Source organism: Buteo buteo, chromosome 10, assembly GCF_964188355.1.
Source record: "Buteo buteo chromosome 10, bButBut1.hap1.1, whole genome shotgun sequence".
Classification (NCBI taxonomy): Eukaryota; Metazoa; Chordata; class Aves; order Accipitriformes; family Accipitridae; genus Buteo; species Buteo buteo.
In genome coordinates this window covers 44,717,829-44,737,662 of record NC_134180.1, presented here as the reverse complement: position 1 = coordinate 44,737,662, position 19,834 = coordinate 44,717,829, and the positions used below count along the sequence as shown (strand labels likewise).

Here is a 19,834-nt window from a genome sequence, read left to right as displayed (position 1 = left end):
ACCCATTGTCCCTTCTCTGGCTCCATCTTCTCCACAACCCCCAGGCCCTGGCAGGCTGCTGTGGGACCTCGGAGCTGCCCCTCCTGAGGCCGTGCCGGCTCCTTCAGCCTCTCCTCGCAGGGTGCGTGCTCCGGCTCCACCATCCTGGCGGCCTCTCCTGAACTTGCTCCAGTGCCTCCATGGCTTCTTTGCTCTGGGGCCCAAAACTGGACACAGCAATGCACATGGTGTCTAACGGGTGCCGAGGAAAGGGGACGATTGCTGCCCTCACTTGACTGCCTGCGCCCCTCTTAATTCTCCCCGGGATGCTGCTGCCCGTCCTCACTGCCCGTCTGGCTCACGTTCAGCTTGTGCCTCCCAGGAGCAGCCAGTCCTTCCCAGCAGAGCTGCTCCCCAGCCTGGCTGTCTCCAGCCTGTGCTGTCACACGGGGTTATTCCTTCCCGGGTGCAGGACTTTCGTCCGTCCTTGTTGAACTTCATAAGGGTCCTGTACCGTGTTCAGGTGCAGTGTTGGGCGAGCCACTGTCTGCCTTCCAGAGCATCATGGCTACCTTTGGGTATCGGCAGAGGAAGCTCATTTCTGTCTCTTTATTAGATCTACAGATGCCTTTGAGTGTGGTGACCATCCCCTGGGGCAAAGTATTCATAAAATAAAGTAATTCTAGCTGAGTATCTGGGCAAAGAATCCTCAGTGGTTTGACTGTTAAAAAGTCAGGTTAGACAGAGAGTAAAGAAAGTAGTACGAAGCTTTTGAAACAAAAATCCAGGTGAACGTGACCTGTGTGTCTGTGGGGCAAGACAACCAGGGCTGAAGGGGTCCTGCAGATATTTAAGCAGAGATACAACGTGATTTGGAGAGACCGTGGCCTCTCCCTTCCTTGGTTATCACCTGAGTAAAAGTGTACATGTGTTTAAGGTTTTTGTGGGCTTGGAATAAACCGATTAATTACTGTTAAGACTGCAAAACCTCATCAAAATTTCAAGTCATCTGCTGACTTCAGTGAGCTTTGGTTCGTAGTTGCATTCCAGCATGTTTTCTCACAAGTACAGCAGTGGTAGTTGAAATTAATAAGAGTAGAAGCCGGAGCTGTTCCTCGAGGTGAAGTCCAAAGGTGGTGCAGCCAAGGGTCGGTGGGTGACCCAGCTGGACGGCAGCAGCTTCCCGTGGGAGGCAGAGGAATGTGGTCTAAGGCCCACAGTCGGAAGGGTCAATTTACACAGGTAACAGCCCTGTCTCCTGACAAAGCAAGAGCCTTCTTTTGTGGAGACTGGGGATTGTTTTCCTGGTTTTTCATCTTCTGAATAGATGGCCCTCTTTCTCAGAGAGAGAGGAACCCAAGCGCAGCATAGTCACTGGCCGTACTCGCTTGGCTTAAGCTTGGAGGCACCAAACAAAATAAGCATTTATGCTGAATAGTGTAATAAAGGCAGCAGTTATCTTCTGAATGCCTGTACTGGCGAGTAGATGGCAAAAGTCCATTCTCTGTGATGGAATTGTACCGTCTTTTGATTCCTAAGCCCACATGTGCCTGTTAGGCCATTCCCAGCTAGGATTCACAAAGTCCTTACCTTCAGGGTTTAATGCCAAATTCCAGTTCTGCAGAAAACCACTTTGCCACCATCTGCTTACCTCTCTGGAGACCCTGACAGCGGTTTTATTTGGAAGTGAGGTGTACTTCATGGTGGCTGAAGAGTTTCCTTAGGGAGGGAATGGCAGATGGGTGCCAGATACCTGGGAAATCTCCCGAGAGTAGTCTGCTCCCAGAAGGAATGTGCTGGGCAGGTCCCCCTGCCTTGTGGGATGTTGAACTCGCTGTTTGTGGTTGACAGCCTGCGGTTAGATTTGTTCTGTCTGAAAGCTAGACAAGCCTTTCTTGTTTATGTCCCCAGCAGAAACAGTGCAAGATCCAGTAGCTTGTTAGAGTGAGGAATGGTCTCCATCACAGGCAGAACTGTTTGTTTGACTGGAGGAGCAATAAACTTGAGCTGTAACATACAACACTGGGGCTGTAATTCCCTGTCACTCTACCAATCAATAACTAAAGCTTTGATGCTCTCTTAGATTATTTCTTTGGTGAGCAGTCACCGATTTAATTGCACTGTAAATTATTAACTGAAGATTTGCTTTGCAAAACTAATGTAGGATGCCCACTGCGACTTTGTCTTGATATCCTTTCAAATGAGTAAGGGTGGTCTTAAAAATCATTGTGATACACAGCACTGGCTCTGAATATAGCGCATTGTTAGAGGCTGCTTTATTCTGTGAAGCAAACAATGAACCCAAATCTGTGTTGCAGCAGTTCTGTTACTGCATCTCTCTGAATCATCCTCTTGCCTGTTTCACCCTTGTCATTTCTAAGCAGCAGTCTGAATTTTATCTCCAGACATGATTTTGTGAGTCAGCAAAGACTGAAAGGAGAGAGCACTTGGGCTGCCGAATGGGGGGATCATGTGAAGATGCTGCTGGTGCCCTTTTCCCAACGCTGCACGCGTCTGTGCCGTAGTCATCGGTTGGCGCAAGGGAGCACAGGTCTCATCTGAAGGTTAGGCTTGACAATAAGTTGCATGCTTTTAAGGGAAGGGCGCAGATTCCGTTCCGAGGATAAGGTCTCACCCTGGCTGCCCTCAGACTGGAAAGTATGCCTGCACCCCATCTGCTGGCGCACTGAATGGGTCTGATCCTTTAGTGTCAGTGGGATACTCCAGAGGGATTTGGGCCAAGCCCAAGCATAGTACCAATATGGCCCACTCCCAACTAAACTGGCCTAAAATCTGCTGGTGGAGGGTGAACGGGTCAGCTGAAATAAGCAGGAAAACTGGCAGAAGCTCCAGGTGAGCGTAGGCTTGCAGGGCCAGCCCCCGCTTACTGCACGTGACGTAAATCGGAGTTCGAGTCCATGCCCAGGGTATTCTGTGTGGCTGTCTGTGCTGGTTTTCTTGACAACAGAGGCATTCACCTGGGCAGAGAGCTCAGGCTTCCCTTGGCAGTGTGGCTCTGCCAAAGCCCAGTGGATCCAGCTGCAGTCTTTCCAATGGTTTAATGGGTTTTAGTTCAGGCCCAAAACATTTCCTTATTTCTTCCAATACCCTTTTGAACTTTGAATTTAGTTCCGCGTTTTTGTAGGACAAGCCTGTTCATAATTTAAGTAAGAAAATACGTGTACGGAGACTTCTTTGAAACTGAAGTTGTTGCATCACTGTGCTCAGGTGGGAGTTGCATTTTAACTAGTTATATGGTCCATGAAATATTAGATGGAAGGAAGTAAATGAAAAGGAATTGGACTGAGTTTCTCCTCTGCCTCCGTATGCAATTGCTAGGTGATACCATAAGTCAATACTTAGCACAATTGATGTAATCTGGTGGTTTCAAATGTGAATGCAAACAGTGGATTAAAAAAGTAATGTAGAACAGTTGCTATAGTACCAGTGTTTAATCAACATGCATAACAGGGTAAGCTAAATTGTTTGTTAAAGTTTAATTTATTGTTGGTAGGCTACCTGTGAGATTATTGTGAAACCCCAGATAAAATTGCTGTAAATCCATATCTCTGTGGTTTTTTGGATTTCTTTTTTTTTTTTTTTAGTTGTTCTTTATTTCCTTGAGTATACTTTTGTGTGTATTGCTAGTTACGTCAGGATTAGACATTTATCTTGAATTATCCCATTGAAAGACTTGTAATAGAGGTACAGTGGCATTTAAAGCCAAAGGAAACAAAAGAGATCAATCTCTTGTTGTGTAATTAAAACATATCCTGCCTAGAGAGCCCGAAGGTCGGGCTGAACATATTATGCAACATGTATCTTGAGTATATAAATTTTACAAATGTGAATGGATTTAGAGTATTAAAAACTTAAGCCTACTGTCACTTACTTTGTTATTTGTCCTGTTTTCCAGAAAGTGAAGTGAGATAAGGTTGTGCTAAGAACTATTTAAAAATATATCTGCTAATTACGGATGCTTCAGTTTTTGTGTTCAACTCTCATATCTTAGGTTCAGTTTTTGGAAGCTCTGATCTTTGGTAGCTGTGATGATTTAGCTCTGTTGGCTTTCCAGAGATGGGTGGCATTCCTTGGGTAGAGCAGGGGAGGGCCCTGCTTGGGTGGTCTGCATGGTCTGGTTCTCCATGTTTGCTGGTCTTACAGTTTCTCACCAATAAGTAGAAGAGAGATGCAATTTGTTCACTTTGGATTGTTCAGTGTATGCATTAAAGAGAATCTTTAGTATATTGACTTGGGAACTGGAAAAGACTTGAGAGGTTCTTGCATTTAGTTTTTATTGCTCTGGATACAGAAGAGGACTTGTGCACCCCTACATCAGGGGTCTTTAAAGAAGATTAGCAGAAAGTAGTCTAGCCCAACCGTTCTGCCGCTGCGGCAGTGTGGTCCCACGAGTCTTTTAGACTGAATGACACTTCGTAGCGCTGTAGAGCCGTCGTAGTACCAGCTGGTTGGTCTCTTTAAAATCTTGGGAGCACGGTGTGGCAAAAGAGATCCGGGTTTTTAGCTTTGACCTGCGCAGGTCAATACTGAACCGAGTGATGAGTTGTCCAGGGTCTGTGCTTTCCAGCCCAGGAGGGGCTGGGATCTCGAGAGAGAGGCACTGTCTCTCACCACTCAGCTATCTTCTGATACCCTGCTTTGGGTGAGGACTTGTTCCTGTGCTTCCAGCACAAAGCATACTCTGCACAGAAAGACCGAGGTGGTGAAAAGGTGGCAGCTTGCCGAGTGCCAGAGCAATAGCGTATCGGGATCCATGCAGACAGACGAGTGTGTTTGCTGGCCTGTCATGCAAACTCTTTGGTTTCCTGTGGAATACATTTGTTTTTTGTTTAGCTTGAGTAAATCGGTCACATACAGTAGATCTGATGATTTTTGGTAAAATGTCGTAGCTGTATTTAGAGGGGGAAAAAAAGAAATATTCTCATCAATGTAAGCTGCACTTCAGACAAACTGCTGCCATGTGGTGACAGCCAGCAAAAACATACTACAGTAACATGTGCTTTCTAGCCTGTAAATACCACAAAAGTAATAAATCTTGTCCTGTACAAGTTTTGTGCAGTTGAATTTACAAATATGTTTGTGGGACAAGCATTCTTGACTGTTTATTTAAATAAATAGTGTAGAGTCACTGCTACGTTCAAATAAATGGTCCCTGAAACAGACAGCACAGTTCCTAATCTTGCTGTCATGGATTAGTTTTCCCGAGTGGTTTGTGAGTTCTGTTGGTGTAAAGGCCAAATTGAGAACTGTTTTTTGAAACAGGCTTTTTTGTTCATGAACAAATTAGTGGTTGGCCAGACAACATTTTAACAGACACGTAGCTGAATCCCAGTTGAGAAAATGGTTCAAAATAGGAGGGAAGTCTTAAGTGTCTTTTTTGACACCTGAAATGGAAGCCACTTAGTTTTCTGTGTAGGTCTTCCAAGTGATGAATTTGATAGGCAGTCCCTCTGATGGTGGGATCATTAAAGAAGAGGGAAGTGCCATAAAGAAATGGATGGAAATGTGGATACTGAAGGAGGCTTTGGCTGAAAACACAAATCAGTAGTCTTCATCAGGACAAAGATTTGCACCCAAGTTAATAATGTGTATGATAACTCTCAAGCCAGTGAAAATACTGTGGAAAGTGTCCTGTCTTAAAAATATATTTTGGTGCTAGCAGTTTCTGCTAACATAAGTAGACTGAAGAAAGCAATTTTTTTTATGTTAGCTATCAGACAATAATGGCCGAGAGCTGGCAATGAAGACCACAGGAAAATTCCTTTTTGTAGGTGAAGTCTGGTCAGTGATGTGCCTGGAGCTGGAGGTTGGACTAGATGGCCTCTGGAGGTGCCTCCCAACCCAAGTTATTCTTACAGGTCTTTGCAAAAGCTGCCAGAAACTCCATCGCTGCCCTGTCTATCATGAGTTAGGAGGTGGCAGAAGGAACTGACCTGCCGAAGGTCAAAGTTTATTGTCTGAGGAGGCTGTTGCGGGAGCTGGTCTTGGAGGAGACCTTCAGGGCTGGGCTCTGTTGGACCCCATGCCTCGGTGGCGGTACGCTGTTCAATGCTGAGCTGCTGTATCTTACACAGAAGTCACTTGTTTCTGATATGAATCTTCTGGAGGCAGTAAGATGTTGCTTTTACATAATCTAATGGGCATTTATCTGACAAAACACTGGACATGATTCATCAAGACAGCATTTTGTGCAGCAAGCTATTGGGTAGGTCTTTGTAAATGAAGCTGTAATAATTTGCCTGTCAAGGGGATTATATGCATCTGTATTGATTTTTATTTCAGATTTCTTGCAACCTACAATAGCCTTACAGACAAACACCTGGTTGGATATTTCAGCAATACCAGGATAAGACGACATCTTCAGAGATCAGGACTGGTGAGATTGAAAAGTTTCCTTTTCTGAGAAAAAAAAGAAAAGAATTCTTTGGGTTTTTTTAATACTGCACAAGTCAAACCACTAATGGTTCTGTTGTTTATTTGTTAGAAGTATGTGTTGTCATTGGGAAGAATTTGACCAGCTAGCCAAACATGTGAAATTTTATTGTGCTAGATCAAAGCCACATGATCACGCTGTGACCGAGGGTGGGTTTGTTTAATCAAAGCATCTCCCACTGCATTATTATCTACCGTTGGTCAGCTAGATATTGCAGGGATGCAGAGCTGTGGTGCTTAAGGCTGTGCTACTGGAGTCAGAATGACAAAAAGACAGGTTAAACTAAGTTTGGAGCTTAGCTCTGTGTGCTGAGTGGTTTTGGATGACACTAGCGACAGCTGAGGACATACTGTAGCTGGCACTGAGCACGTTTCAGGACAGCAGGGTCCAAGGGCCACCTGGGGCTATGAAGATTCTGGCATGTGGGCTGCTGGTGGGTGATGATTGCACACTAGAAGTGATGTGCTAACAGTCAATTTGGAGGCCATACTCCATAGAATATCACGCTTATGCTTCCACTGCACCTTCTGTACTGCAGCAGTCATAATGCTTATCTGCGTGAAACTGGGAACAGTGGCTGACATGGATTGATGGTGTATGTAAATACTGGAGAGCCTCAGCTTAGTCCTGAACTTCTGCTCAGTAATGCAGTTTCAGTAAGTTATTACACATGGCACTGTATTACTGCACAATTACGGTGATGTGAGAACATTTGTCAATCTGTTTGTATTTCACATCCAGGCAGAAGAAGATATTTCATGGAGAGGTTTTGATAAATTTGGAATGTTTTTGCTCCATATTTCTTTTTGCTCATTGGAGTTTGCCTTTGCAAAATCTTTCAGTTTGGAAACATACAGAATCGTATTGATTCTCCTAGGTTTGTAAAACTGTGAAATCTAAGCATCTTTGGCTCTAAAGGAAAACTGAAGGATTTGGTAAAGGTGAATGTGGTGAACATTTTTAAAACTACTTATGCACTCCTAGATGTGACTCTGTTTAGCACAGGAAGGCAAGTATTTAATTTCTCTCCACTGACTTGGGCAGTGGCCCATGAAGAGTAAGGCTGATCCGTCAGCTGTTAGGAAATGTGATTACTGCTCTGCTGCTCTTTTCATTTGGCTGATGGGGTCCATGGGGTCAAAGAAACTACAATTCTCTGCTGGGATGGTGAGTTCCAGCACAATGGCAGAAGCAGAGGTGGCACCTAACTGGGAAGAGAAAGAAGTCTTTCTGGGAAATTGCACTCTCTTTAAAAACATACTTTATTCTGTCATCTCCTTTTTAGTTACATTATATTTGTTTATGGCAGATCTCAAGGAGTGGAAGAATAATATCTGAGAAAGAATACCGGCTAAATGCTATGAGGAGGGATCACCAGAGATATGTCCAGGAGTGCCTGGCTCATGCCATATTTCATAAGGTCCTTGACATGGAGGTATGTGTTTACTAGTGGTGTGTAAGCCTTTTCAGATACTTCCCTACTGATGGCCAGTGGCTGTTAACTCATACTGGACTGTTTTCGATAGCTGTGCCCTCATGCTCCCCTGAAAGGCTCTCTCCAGCTGGGAAAAAGGACAATCTTTGTGCTTGATGTCCCCCATATGAAATCTCCATTGGCCTCTGGTTGTTAAACCATACTGTCATTAGAACATACACTGTCCTGGCTCACGTACTGATCTTTGGCAGTCATCAGATTATGGGATGATATTCATAGGACCAGTTTGCTTAAAAAAAAAAATCTAATCAAAGCAAAATAGTTTGAACATGGTTATATATCTTAATTGAGTACAAAATTTGGGCACATTCGTGTTACATATCAAGAATGGAGTTGGTCCCTGCAACTTTACAAATGCTCAGTTGTTCCCTTGCCAATGTTAATATACACAGGTGTAATGCAAGTGGATTGAATCAATAGTAATTTTATGATAGGGCTCAATGAGAGTAATGACCAGGGAGTAGGCAAGTGATAAGCAGAACAGAAGCAAGTGTTCTTACATTCATTGATATCTCATAATGTCCATTAATGAGATTTCTCTTTCTCTTACATTGATAGCGTCATCATCAGCTGGAAATAAAAAGGAAACTTGAAAATTCTGTGAGGAAGGAGAGGGTGCAGAAAATCAAGGTAAGGCTTGAGTGCTACTGAGTACTGATGGGACATGGCAGTTTTGCCCTGTGTTAAGTAGCAGCCATGAGTCAGGCCAGAGATTCATTGAGCCAAGTGTTCTGTCTCTGATGTTTATGGAAAAAGTACAAGAAACAGGCAAGTAGAGGATGATCCTGCCCCAGGTTACGTCTCCTTCTTCCTCCATCCAGCAGTTGAGGAACTTCCATTCATGCACCTAATTCCTTTTGAATCTACTTACTATTTTGGCTCTGCAGTGTTCTTGGTTGTGGAATTTAATTATGAGTTGTATGAAATGGTGCTTCTTGCATTTCTGCACAATAATTAATGTGTCTGCTCTGTGATAATTCTGTTTGATGCTCCGTTGTTCTTGTTTTGAAAAAAGTTAATAATTGTTCTCCTTTTCCAAGGAATTTGTGATTTTATATACCTTTTTCATATTCCTTCTCAGTTTTCCAAGTTGAAGACCCTCTGTCTATTGAATCTTTCATACATGAGCCATTCCAGGCTTCTCATTACTGTTGCCATTTTGTTACCTTTTCTACTTCTACTATTTCTGTTTTGAAATGGGGAACCAGAACGGGATGAATAATTCAAGATATGTGTTGCAGTTCTGCTTCTAGTAATTCTAGACACTGTCTGCTTTTGACTGCTGCTGAGCACTGAGCTCACATTTTCAGTCATTGGCCTCTCCACATGATATTTAGCAGAACCAGCATGTAAGTAATGAAAAGAGGTTTCAGAAATCTTCACTTTGGTGTCATGTAGGTAGAGCTTGATTCTGTAGTTATTGGTCATGGAAATCGCACAGAAGTCAGTGGTTCTTCTCCCCCTGAAGTCACTTGGACTCATATGGGAAAAGTTGTTCTCATTTTGGCTGAAATATACTCAAATTCTTATTTCTTTATTAGGAACCTGCATACATTGAGAAGAATGCATTGAGAAGCTAGCTGCTTCTTTAAGCAGTTGAAAAACAATGTAAAATATTTTTAATTTTAAATAACACATGTATGAGCAATTCATCAGGTAAAGAAAGGAGGAGCTTTTACTGAAAAACACTGATCACTATGGTAATTGCAAAGGCATTGTTTGCTGACTGAGCTCCTGCCAGTAGAAAGTCACCACAGTGGAAGCAGCAATTAAGGCACCCTGTCAAGGGATTCTGGACTTGGATAATTTTGGAACATAAGCCAAAACAGCTTCCTTCAGTGAGAAGCGTAAGGGAGACGCCTGCAGATATGTGATCTGTATCTTTGCTGTGATGCCACACTGGGACACAGGAACCTGGCTGGAATTAGCAGTGTAATTTAATTCTCACCTCAAACATTCAGTGAATTTGGCTGAGTAGCTAACCTAAAAGGAAAGGAGAAAGACAGATGACTGAGCAAGGGAGGGTGAAAGACAGAGCTGTCTATTTCCAGAAGGGTGGTCAGCCCAAAGTGGAGCTTTTGAGAAGAAAAGGTAGGGAGGGGCAGCAGTCAGAGCAAGGAAGTGGCAGATGCACTCAAATTTAAAAAAGAAAGAGACCTTCAACCAAACCAAGAATTGGGAGATGCACAGGAACAGGCAGATGAATTGAATTTGGGGGTATCAGCAGCTGGAGAAGGCTGCAGGGAAATGAATCAGAGGTGGGAATAAGTCTTTTCCCTCATCCCTCATTCTCTCCATGATTTCCTTTCCTTTCTTAACCAGGTGTTGCATTTGGTCTAGGCAAGCTGGTAATCATAGCTGTCCAATGAAAGACAGATGGAAGGCAAGCTCAGACATTGCTGTTAGCATATTTAGTACCTCAGAGATGTAAATTTCTATTCTTTTAGGTGGAACAATCCAGAAGATCAGTGGAAGGTGCTAGCCCTATGCGCCCCGCCCCTCCACCACTTGGTCCAAGAAATCGTTATGGGCTCCATCCTTTAGTGGCTGGGGAACCAGCTAGTCACTCACAACTGGTGAGTTTCGCCACATGCTATAATGGGAGCACATACAGCTGAAAGCGTGCACATGTGTCTATGACATCTGTGCTTAGTCTAGAGCATTGACTGCCCTGATTGTTCCAGATTAGGGCCTCATCCTTCATCACTTGAAGCTGATTTCCCGTTTGCAAGATTGTGTGATTGAAGAGGAATCTTGAGAAGCCAATGTTGCAGGAATGGCACATCAGAACCTAGAAAAAAATAGCTTTGCTTTGTGATAAATCTGCTTTAGTCTTTCCCTTTTACCTGCCTTGTCACCCAAGGTTAGGCTGATATCAGTACATTAAGTATTGTCAGTGAAAACTGTGGCTGTAGGCAAGTTTACACATCGTAAAATCCTGAAAGCAATGGAGGTCTTTTAGAAAAGAGAGTTGAAGGGGTGCAGTAAGACTAAAGCTCATTCCAGAAGGCTGTGCTTTGGAGCTCTGGCTCAGAAGCCTCTTACTCTCTGTTAACAGGCAGAGAAGGAATGTTAATACACTCTTGAAATATAATGATAACTGAAGTCTATGGTCAAAGGTCAAATATATAGTTCAGGTTTAACTGGTTCTCCATTTCATTAATGATAATTGATGCAGACTGAAGAGAGACTTTCAGTCCTGAATGACCTTTTCCTCTCCATCCCATACAGAGAGCACCTGGACCTGTAGCCGATTATAGTGGACATCCTTCTCATCAACACCGATCCAAGGAGCCTGCCTTTTCTAAGATGGTGAGTTAACTCAGTTAAACAGGTTTTTTAGGTTTTAACATTTTAACTTGGTATTCTGATGGGTATACAAGGAAAAGATGAACTAAGAATGTCAGAAAAATGCTGAGTATTGAACAAAAATAGGCATGCTTTTGTCTTGCATCCTCTCAGTGTCCATGTGCTGAAGTCACCAAAACACAGCACAATGCTACAGTTCTGTGAGTTCATTATATTTGCTTCAAGGCTGCACTGTGAAGAGGCAGTAGCAAAACCTGTATTTATGGCCAAGAATTATTTTGGATGCTGCAGTTTTTGGATGCTCAATTAGAGATGCCTAAAGGAAGGCAGAGGTGCCAGAATCACTCATCAATTCCAAATATCTTGATCAGTGCTATTTTTTGTTGATGCTGCTCTGCACTGGAAACTATACCCTGAGATTTTGTAGGTGTTTTCTTTTTCCTTTTTCTAGACTTCCTGGCGACCAAATACAGCTCCGGGAAATATGCAGCACCCACTTCGCCTCCAACCGCTTCGCAGCTGTGCTGCAGTGGGGTCTATACCAAAGGCTTCCAGCTCTAAACAAAAGTGCCACACGCTTGAACATGATCAGCAGTTTGCCAGTGGGGTGAGGCCATATTTCATTCTGAAAATAATATAATTTTAGGGACAGCTTTGTAATACTGCTTTAGTACGGTAGTTCCCAGAACTGCATACTGCAGGCCACATGCTTTCCAAATTGTCATCAGCTTTTACTTAAACTCTCCTTTTTAACCTCCTCTTAATTTTCAAAACATTGTCTTACTGGTCAAATGCCCAGTTCTTGATCATAGCCAGGAAAAATGTGGTGACTTATCTTTTATAGTATAAAATCTCTCTGTGTGCAAGATTTTCTCTCTCTACATAGATTTTCTGTTATGTAGAAAGGGAGGCAGCCACCTAGTTAACACCAATAACTCAGGAATATTTTCACGCAGTCTTACAAGTTTTCATCTTCATCTACAGCTGCAAAGTCATGATCCTTTCTCCAAGAATTTGCTGGCACTATGTCTGCTCAAATTACGGGTGATTTAAATGATTTCTTTAATGCTCATTACTGACAAAACAGCTAAATCGGTCATAGATGATGAAGACATGATGCAGACCTCAGATCCAGAGCATGCAACTTTTGCAGCATTTATTCTCTAGAGATGTCTTACTTTTCAGGGCCCTGGTTCTCTGTTGCATTTCATCCTGAAGGAGGAGTAAACCTCCACTACAAATGGGAACAAAGCATTTTGAACCACATTTTGTATAACTGATGCCAAACGATGTTACCATTGGAAGATTCTGGCTGCTTTGGAATTTGCTTGCCAGCTGAGAGAACGCAGCAGTGCTGTGGGGTTGTGCAATATTCTGTCTGCTTGTGATCAGAACCCTGCGTGGTTACAAGTAGTACATGGTTTACAATGTTGTATAATCTATGAGGGTGACATTTCCAAGGAATCTGCCTGTTGATTTGCAAATTAAAAGAAACGGTTTTAGCACAGAAATGTTTTCATGAACAAAATTGCAAGCACCAAGTTAAGGAATTGTTCTAGAAGTATGTGTGTTGCTAAATGTAAAGAGCAGTCAAACCATGGTTAGTTCAGTATGCTTGGTAGCTATTTTTGCATAACCTATTTAACCTGGTTAAAATGTTTTTGCAGGGGGAGAAGAGTGGGTTAAGACTTATGAATTCAATGGAATATGTGACTGGTACATCCCCATATCAGCTCCCCGTCATTAACAATTATATGATACCAGTGCCACCTCCCCCCCTGCAAAAAGGAGACAAGAGCATAACTGCGGTGAGAAATGGGGTGCACAGAGGCAGGCGCTATCATCCTACTACTGCACCAAATGACGTAGAGCAACTTTTAACAAAGGTAAGTTATCTCTGGGTACTTCTCTGTTTATGTATAGGTATGTTACCTTCCTCATTGGTGTATTTGCCTAATGCTGAAAGATGTGTATACCTAGTTTGCATAAAGATTCACTGAATTTTTGAAAGAAAGAAAATTTACAACTATTAAAATATATAACTGCCACCCATCTCTCTATATACTAAACTAAAACATTTGGTGTTTTTCATCAGTTGGGGGAAAAAAAGGTGCTTGAACAAAAAAACCATAGCACTCTTACTTAAAGCCTTCCATCTTAGCCAATCTGATCCTGTCTCTGACCATATGTAGTACCAGAACTTCAGAGGGATATATGAAATGCCTTTACTGTATGGAAACTTGATCTGTTACACTGTATCTCCAGCCAGTTTTGACTCCTGTAAAGGAAATTGTAGGAACCCAGGATTGGGAGGGACAATATGGGTCATTAGACCTCATCCCTGCAATTTTGGGCAGTTCAATGCAATGGATTTTCAGTCCGAAATATTTTCCTGCCCTTCTGCACATTACAAAACACTTTCCAATTGAAGCAGCTCAAGGCCTATCTTAAAAGATTGGAAGCCTCAAGTGTATGCCGCACGTACATGATCTTTGTGTTCACCTTTTGTAAGAGTTGGAAGCTGAATGCACTTTTTGTGTATTTCCTGCTGCAGAATTCTGGAGGATTCCCTAAGCCCTCGTTACGCAGCAATGTGTTTGTTACCATGGTCTTTCTAGGAAAAAGTGTGCATTTATCTCACGATGATGCTGATTACAGAGATGAAATCAAAGTCTATCAGCAGCATTGTGGAGGAGAAAACCTTTGTGTCTACAAAGGCAAGCTACTGGAAGGAGGTAAGGTTAAAGAGTCAAAGAGTTCATATTGATTCTGGCAACATCTTTTTTTATTGGCTAAAATGTCAATGTGGTATCAAAATGATTTCAGCTGAACTCAGTCAAGATATGTGTGCATTCAGGGATTTTTATACCATCTGCCTCCCCACTAAATCTGGATCTACTGTTTCATGATTGAAAGCGAGGTTACAATTTTGCAAATTATGGTAGAATGAATTTAGAGAACTGATTTAACAAAATGGTGTAGCTTAGATTAATTTTGTGTAGAGATGTATGGTTAATAAAGTAGTTGTAGCAGTAAACTGTCCTTAAATAGGGGTTATCTGTTTCTGACTTGGTATAATACATCAGTGCATGTTGCTTATTATTCCAGAAGGAAAAGTACGTAGTGGGGGCCCAATTCGCATCTCTTTTACATGAGTGCGATTCCATCACACCAGGAAAAGGTGAATTGTGTTCTGGGAAACTGGGAAGAGGGAATGGCTGGGAGATTTTCACTTACAAGGAGGAGTTATTCCACAGATTATACCCCTCATTCCAGCTCACAGAACCCCCTGGTTTGCATTTGCATTTTCACTGGATACGGGAAGATGGTGCAGAGATCCCTGCACTTCAGCCTGACCCCTGAGGTTATGGGTGCACCGCAGTGTGCCTGCACATCTGGTTAGCTGTGTCCCAGCTGTGCAGAAGGTGTCCTTCGTGTGTGCTCCTGTTGTCCGGAGCCCCATTCACACCTACCAGGGAACCCGCCGGAGTGCAGCGTGGCTTCCTCCCCGCTGGTGTGTGCTCAGTTTACTTTGGAAGGATGCTATGACTTGTGGGTGAAGGGAGCGCAACCCAGTCCCACCCGGCACATTGCTGGGTACAACCTCAGTGCCCTTAAGGCCTGGATACCGAACTGTGCCCTTGCAGAGTAGTCTGAAATGGCTCCAGAAACAGCATCTTTCGGCTGCTCAGTGTTGTGTGAGTACGACCGTATTAGTGCAGGCCCAGCGCCACTAACAGTGCAGCTGTACTGATCGGAGCCTGGTCGCACTCTGCGAGGTGCTGCACTGAGGAACGTGCGCATTACACTGCAGGAGCTCTGACATACTGCCCTACTGCACCGCGTAGACACACGCCAGGAATCCTGAGCTTTCTGTGCATCATGTACACTCCTACAAGGCAAGTGGCAGAGTTAATTTTTTTGAGACAGGAGGCTCTGGTTTCTGTTCTGCTGTAGCAGGGAGCGGCCAAACTGATGGTGTGTTAGCTTGTCACAGGGGTGTCCAGCTTGGTACTCCTGGGTCAGGAAGAGACAAGGCTGTTGTGTGGGGAGGAGGTAGAGTTTTACCAGCTAATTAATACAGCCGAGAAGCAAAGTACCTGACCTCAGAGGGCTGGGTGCTTTGGTGGTGATGCAGAGGAGATACAACAATTGCAACAGGCTGACAGTAAAGCATAACCACCTTCTTTGAACCCTTTCCTTTCTTGTGATTACAGAGACCTTTCAGTTTGTCTCAAAGAGGCACCGTGGTTTCCCATTCAGCCTCACCTTTTTTCTGAATGGGATGCAAGTGGACAGGTTGAGCTGTTGCTGTGAGTACAAACATCAGAAGCGTTCCAGGCTGGGAGGCAGACATGGATACTTCAGGTTTCTCAGTGTGGAGGGAGCATCTCCTTGCTACAGGTATGGAGATGAATACGTGTTGCTCACAAGGATTTAGCAGCCCAGTCGTTAGACAGTTTATCCCTTGTTTCCTCTTTTTCAATCTTTCTGGCACCCCACAGCTCTGTAGAGCCCAGTCTGTTTCTCAGCACCCCTTGAAATGTGCAGAACTGAGCTCATCCTTCAGGGTCCCACATCCAAGGATGCCATCAAAGTCAGCTACTTTTGTGCTGCCTCTTCAGTCACTCTGTGGAGTACGCACAGCAATGGACAATGTTTGCCCTGGATCTGTCAGCTTGTCAGGAGGCAGTCAGCACTTCCTCAGCAGTGGAGTATGGAGGAATAGGAGTGGGGTGGTATACATATGCCACTTGCATGTTTCTGGTGGAAGTGATACTGAAATAAATATCAAGAATGCTGCTTGGTTAACTGTAGTTTTCAGAGTTTTCTTTGTGATTGTGAGAATAAGATAATTTATTTTTAAACAGCTCTGCCTCTAAGGTGGGGTTCTGCTGTAATACCCCTGGCTGCAGAATAAGACAGTACTGAATGTTAGCCATGCTTCAGAAAGCAAATCCGTGCAGAAGATTCTCAGGTTTGGGCAAAAGTCAATGTTGTGAGCTGTAGCATTCGCTACATATCAAGGTGCCACGCTTAGATCACTGGTCGGCCCGGACCAGGGAAAGAGACAGATAACACACGCAGTGTGAGCGCCAACTTCCCTTTTATTGCGCAGTTAATTCCTTTTATACTAACAAGGGGAGGTGGGGTTACAGGTACATCACAAGGCTGCGACTAACCCTCTAACTTTCCGTGACAACGCGAGATCTTCCGAACGCCAACCCCTACAGTGAGCAACAGCTGTGGCTTTGCCAAGAAGCTTTAATTTTAATAAAATTTTCCTTTTGTGTGAGTGTTAAGTCATGCCAGACAAGTAAACTTCTGCACACATGGATAATTTTAAAACTTTATGTTCTTTTCATAAGTAATTTTTAAAAGAGCGGCAAGCAGTTGGAAAAAGAGAACCTCCACAGAGCTGTGCTCTATTTTTTCAGATAAGGAAGGACCAAATTCTAAGGAAGAAAATTCTACTTTTGTACCATATTTTTCCTACTCCAGTCTAACATTGAACATGATTTATGTAAACGTATTACTTAGTATGTTTAAAGTAGTGAAAAACTTCTGAATTCAGAATGGATATAGTGGCGATAGAGTTTAGGAAATGCCCAAATCTCAGCTTTTGTGTGATTTCTAAAAAGATTTGAAGTGCATTTTCTGAATTATTATAGTCTCCAGATATTGGTTAATTTCTTCCTGAGTCATCCCCAATTTCTGTCCCCCTTCCCCTCTTATTATTAGTGATATCTCTGTTTTCCTGTCTCTTGTCAGTCCAGCCAACCTTATCTGGTGACTAAAAAACATTTCCATTAACCGGATTCTCCCCATAAATGACAACTATTTTCACATTTCCTTCAGGTCAAACGCAGTCGTATTTGTTTTCCGCTTTGAGTATGACACCACATCCACAGATTAAATACCCACTCTGATTCTCAGTAGAGATCCCAGTTGATTTTCCCTGTTGGGTTAAGGCTATTGGTTCACAAAGAGGTGATGCCGCGGTGATTTCTACAACAATGCTGTGATCCTTGCACCAAGAGTTTTCTGCTGGCCTGGGTCCAGCATTTCTGTACAGTAGAAGTGCTTCAATTATCTCAAAGGTCCCTGGAAAAAATACCAGGAACAAGTAATTAAAAGGTAGGACTGTTTTCAGAAATTGTCACATTTACATTTTATGCCTGCAAAACCGAAAGATTTCTAGACTGAATGACTGTAGGATATTTCACAGTAGTTTGTAAACAGCTGGAATGTGAGGGGAGTTGCAATCAAGCCTTACATAAAAAAAACAGTTTTGGGGGAGGAAAAGATTTTAAGACATAGTTGTCTGTAAAGAAAATATGGTTTTCCAGAGAGACTTGTGATTAGCTAAAGTGAAAGTTCCAGTTTCAGTTTCATCCTGTGCTTGCCGATTTGAATCAACGTACTACATACAGCATAATGTCCTGACACTCATGGGTGGTGTAGGGTGGCTTTTCATGTCTGCGGTTAATGTTAAATCAGGATTAGGAACTCTAGTTTCTTATATGAGCCTCCTAACCACAAGATAGAGAGGCTGTCACTCCATTTTACACAAGAGGAGCAGTCTCAACAAGTCATTCAAAATGCTTTGTTTTCCAACTGTTTGGGTTTCTGTTAGGTAGGAAAAACAAATGGAAACTGAAAATAATTCAATTTCAATCTCCCTCTTACCCTGCAGTTACTAGACACAACAGACAAATTAAAAAAAAAAAAAAAAGTCTTACCCACAACACTTGACTTATCACTTTGCTGTGTGTTACAGCAGGATCTGGATCCAGCACACATCTGACTTGGAGCTTGTCTGCCTTTCTCAGTGGTTAAGTCTTCACAGATCATGCTTGGTGTAGCTTGAAATTAATGGGCACTTATGATAATTTTGATTTTAATCGGTTTATACTTCAATTGTCATCTTTAAGTGTGGACAGCGTTACTCTCCTTCAAGGAAGAACTGCATCTGTGTTAGTGGAGCTCTTGAGGATTTCAGGGTGCTTCTCCAAGTGAGTCATTGTCAGTAACCTTGTCTGAGTGGCAATGCAGAGGCAGATAGGTACCTGGTTTCACTGCTGATAATGAGTGGAATAGCTTGCTGTGTCTGCTGCCCTTCCATTGTTCACAGAAAGAAAAACATGGTACTTTCCAATTCTTGTTATTTTATAGGTGCATTATTGCAATGGGTCTGGACAAAAAGCCATCCCCTCCCAAGAGAAAGATAGAGGAGGACCATGAGGAAAAGCATGTGGGTTCCTGGGGAGATGGAGTGCGCAGTGAGCCAAGTAAAAGCAGTGTTGAGCAGAAACCAAGAAAAGATTCAGTGTTAGTCATCTTACCAGGTCACGAAGCAAGTGTGGAAGCTGTTGAGGACAAAGTGGAGACCGGACAGGAATACAGAAAAGAAGAAAGGAAAAAGCTATCTGATCGTGAGAGTGAAGATAGTCAGGAAGACACCGGTAAAAATGGTATAGTATTCCATAACACAAGCAGGGGATGAAAAATGGGAGAGGATGATTCTGGAGAAGGTACGGGATTGTGGGCCTCCCACTTCATCTGGGGCATCCTCTCTTAGGAAACCTCATCTGTGAGAAAGGTGGTGATGCCTGTGACTGGGCAATAAAATTAGTGGGGCTCCTTTCAGCCAAGCAACAGGATGAGAGGGTTTTGCAAGAGCCAAGTAAGTGAGTAAGAAAGGTCTGAGAGGCTGAAACAGGAGCCTGAGGTAGGTGGGAAGGCAGGAGGAAAGTGGAGCACAGTGAAGGAAGAAGGAGAATGGCAGCAGGTGGAGGAGAAGTAGAGCAGAAGGAAGAAATGGGATTGGGTGTGGGTAGGGAGACAGTGAGCTCCTAAGGGAGACAGGAGGTCAGCATCAGGTGAATGGAGAGAAGATGGTGGACATAGGGGCAGGAGGTGGAAAAGCCTCCTGCTGCCTGATTCGAGATGGATGGGAGGGAGGGATGAACTGTGGAGGGGAGGAGGCCGAATGCTGGGTGCAGAAGGGGAGGGAAGGTGGGAAGAGCACATAGCAGCAAAATGTCAGCAAGATTCAGCACCAGCAGAAGTATTTTGGTCTTTTCTCCTGTCTGTTGCTAGTGGGAGTGCAATGCTTTGTTCATCTAAGGCTCTTTCCAGTCCCTTCTCCACCACCCTGCCCCAGGCACTGCTTACCCGACAGCTGCCCAAACCTCCAGTTTTCTCGCTTGTCTGAGCATTCATTCCCTCTGCTCCAGGTCTACCAGCTCACCTTTCTTGCCTTCTCTGCTCCGACCCCACTGGGGCTATTGTCCTTTTCCATTACCAAATGCTCCCATTGCCTGGTGTAGCTAGCTGACCTTGCCCCTTTTGCTTTAAATCTTGTTTCTGTTGACAGAGATTTAAAAAGAAAGACCAGAGACAGGCTGCCCTTGCTGAAAGTTTGCTCAGGGCTGTTTCTTGTGGCGGGCAAATATAATATTTGTGGTATAAAAATGATGTGTGGCAGCTCCAACTGCGTGCTCAGGATGTGCCGTTTCCCCAGTGCCACCTAAGGCCAGTCCCTGTTGCCATCAGGGTGCTTACGCCTCTGCCTGCCCCTACGGGAAGAGGCG

The 19,834-nt window shown here is 43.5% G+C and overlaps 1 protein-coding gene across 1 annotated transcript in view; it reads left to right on the top strand.

Annotated features, from left to right (window-relative positions):
• The window catches only part of ERICH3 (glutamate rich 3), a 43,693-nt gene that overhangs the window by 1,548 nt on the left and 22,311 nt on the right, over positions 1–19,834 (top strand). Inside the window, exons 2-11 of the mRNA XM_075037384.1 lie at positions 6,283–6,376; positions 7,743–7,868; positions 8,487–8,558; positions 10,376–10,504; positions 11,160–11,240; positions 11,689–11,844; positions 12,905–13,123; positions 13,792–13,972; positions 15,455–15,641; positions 18,414–18,712. Of these exons, the coding sequence (XP_074893485.1) occupies positions 6,283–6,376; positions 7,743–7,868; positions 8,487–8,558; positions 10,376–10,504; positions 11,160–11,240; positions 11,689–11,844; positions 12,905–13,123; positions 13,792–13,972; positions 15,455–15,641; positions 18,414–18,712 (1,544 nt within the window). The remainder of the gene's footprint in view (positions 1–6,282; positions 6,377–7,742; positions 7,869–8,486; positions 8,559–10,375; positions 10,505–11,159; positions 11,241–11,688; positions 11,845–12,904; positions 13,124–13,791; positions 13,973–15,454; positions 15,642–18,413; positions 18,713–19,834) is intronic.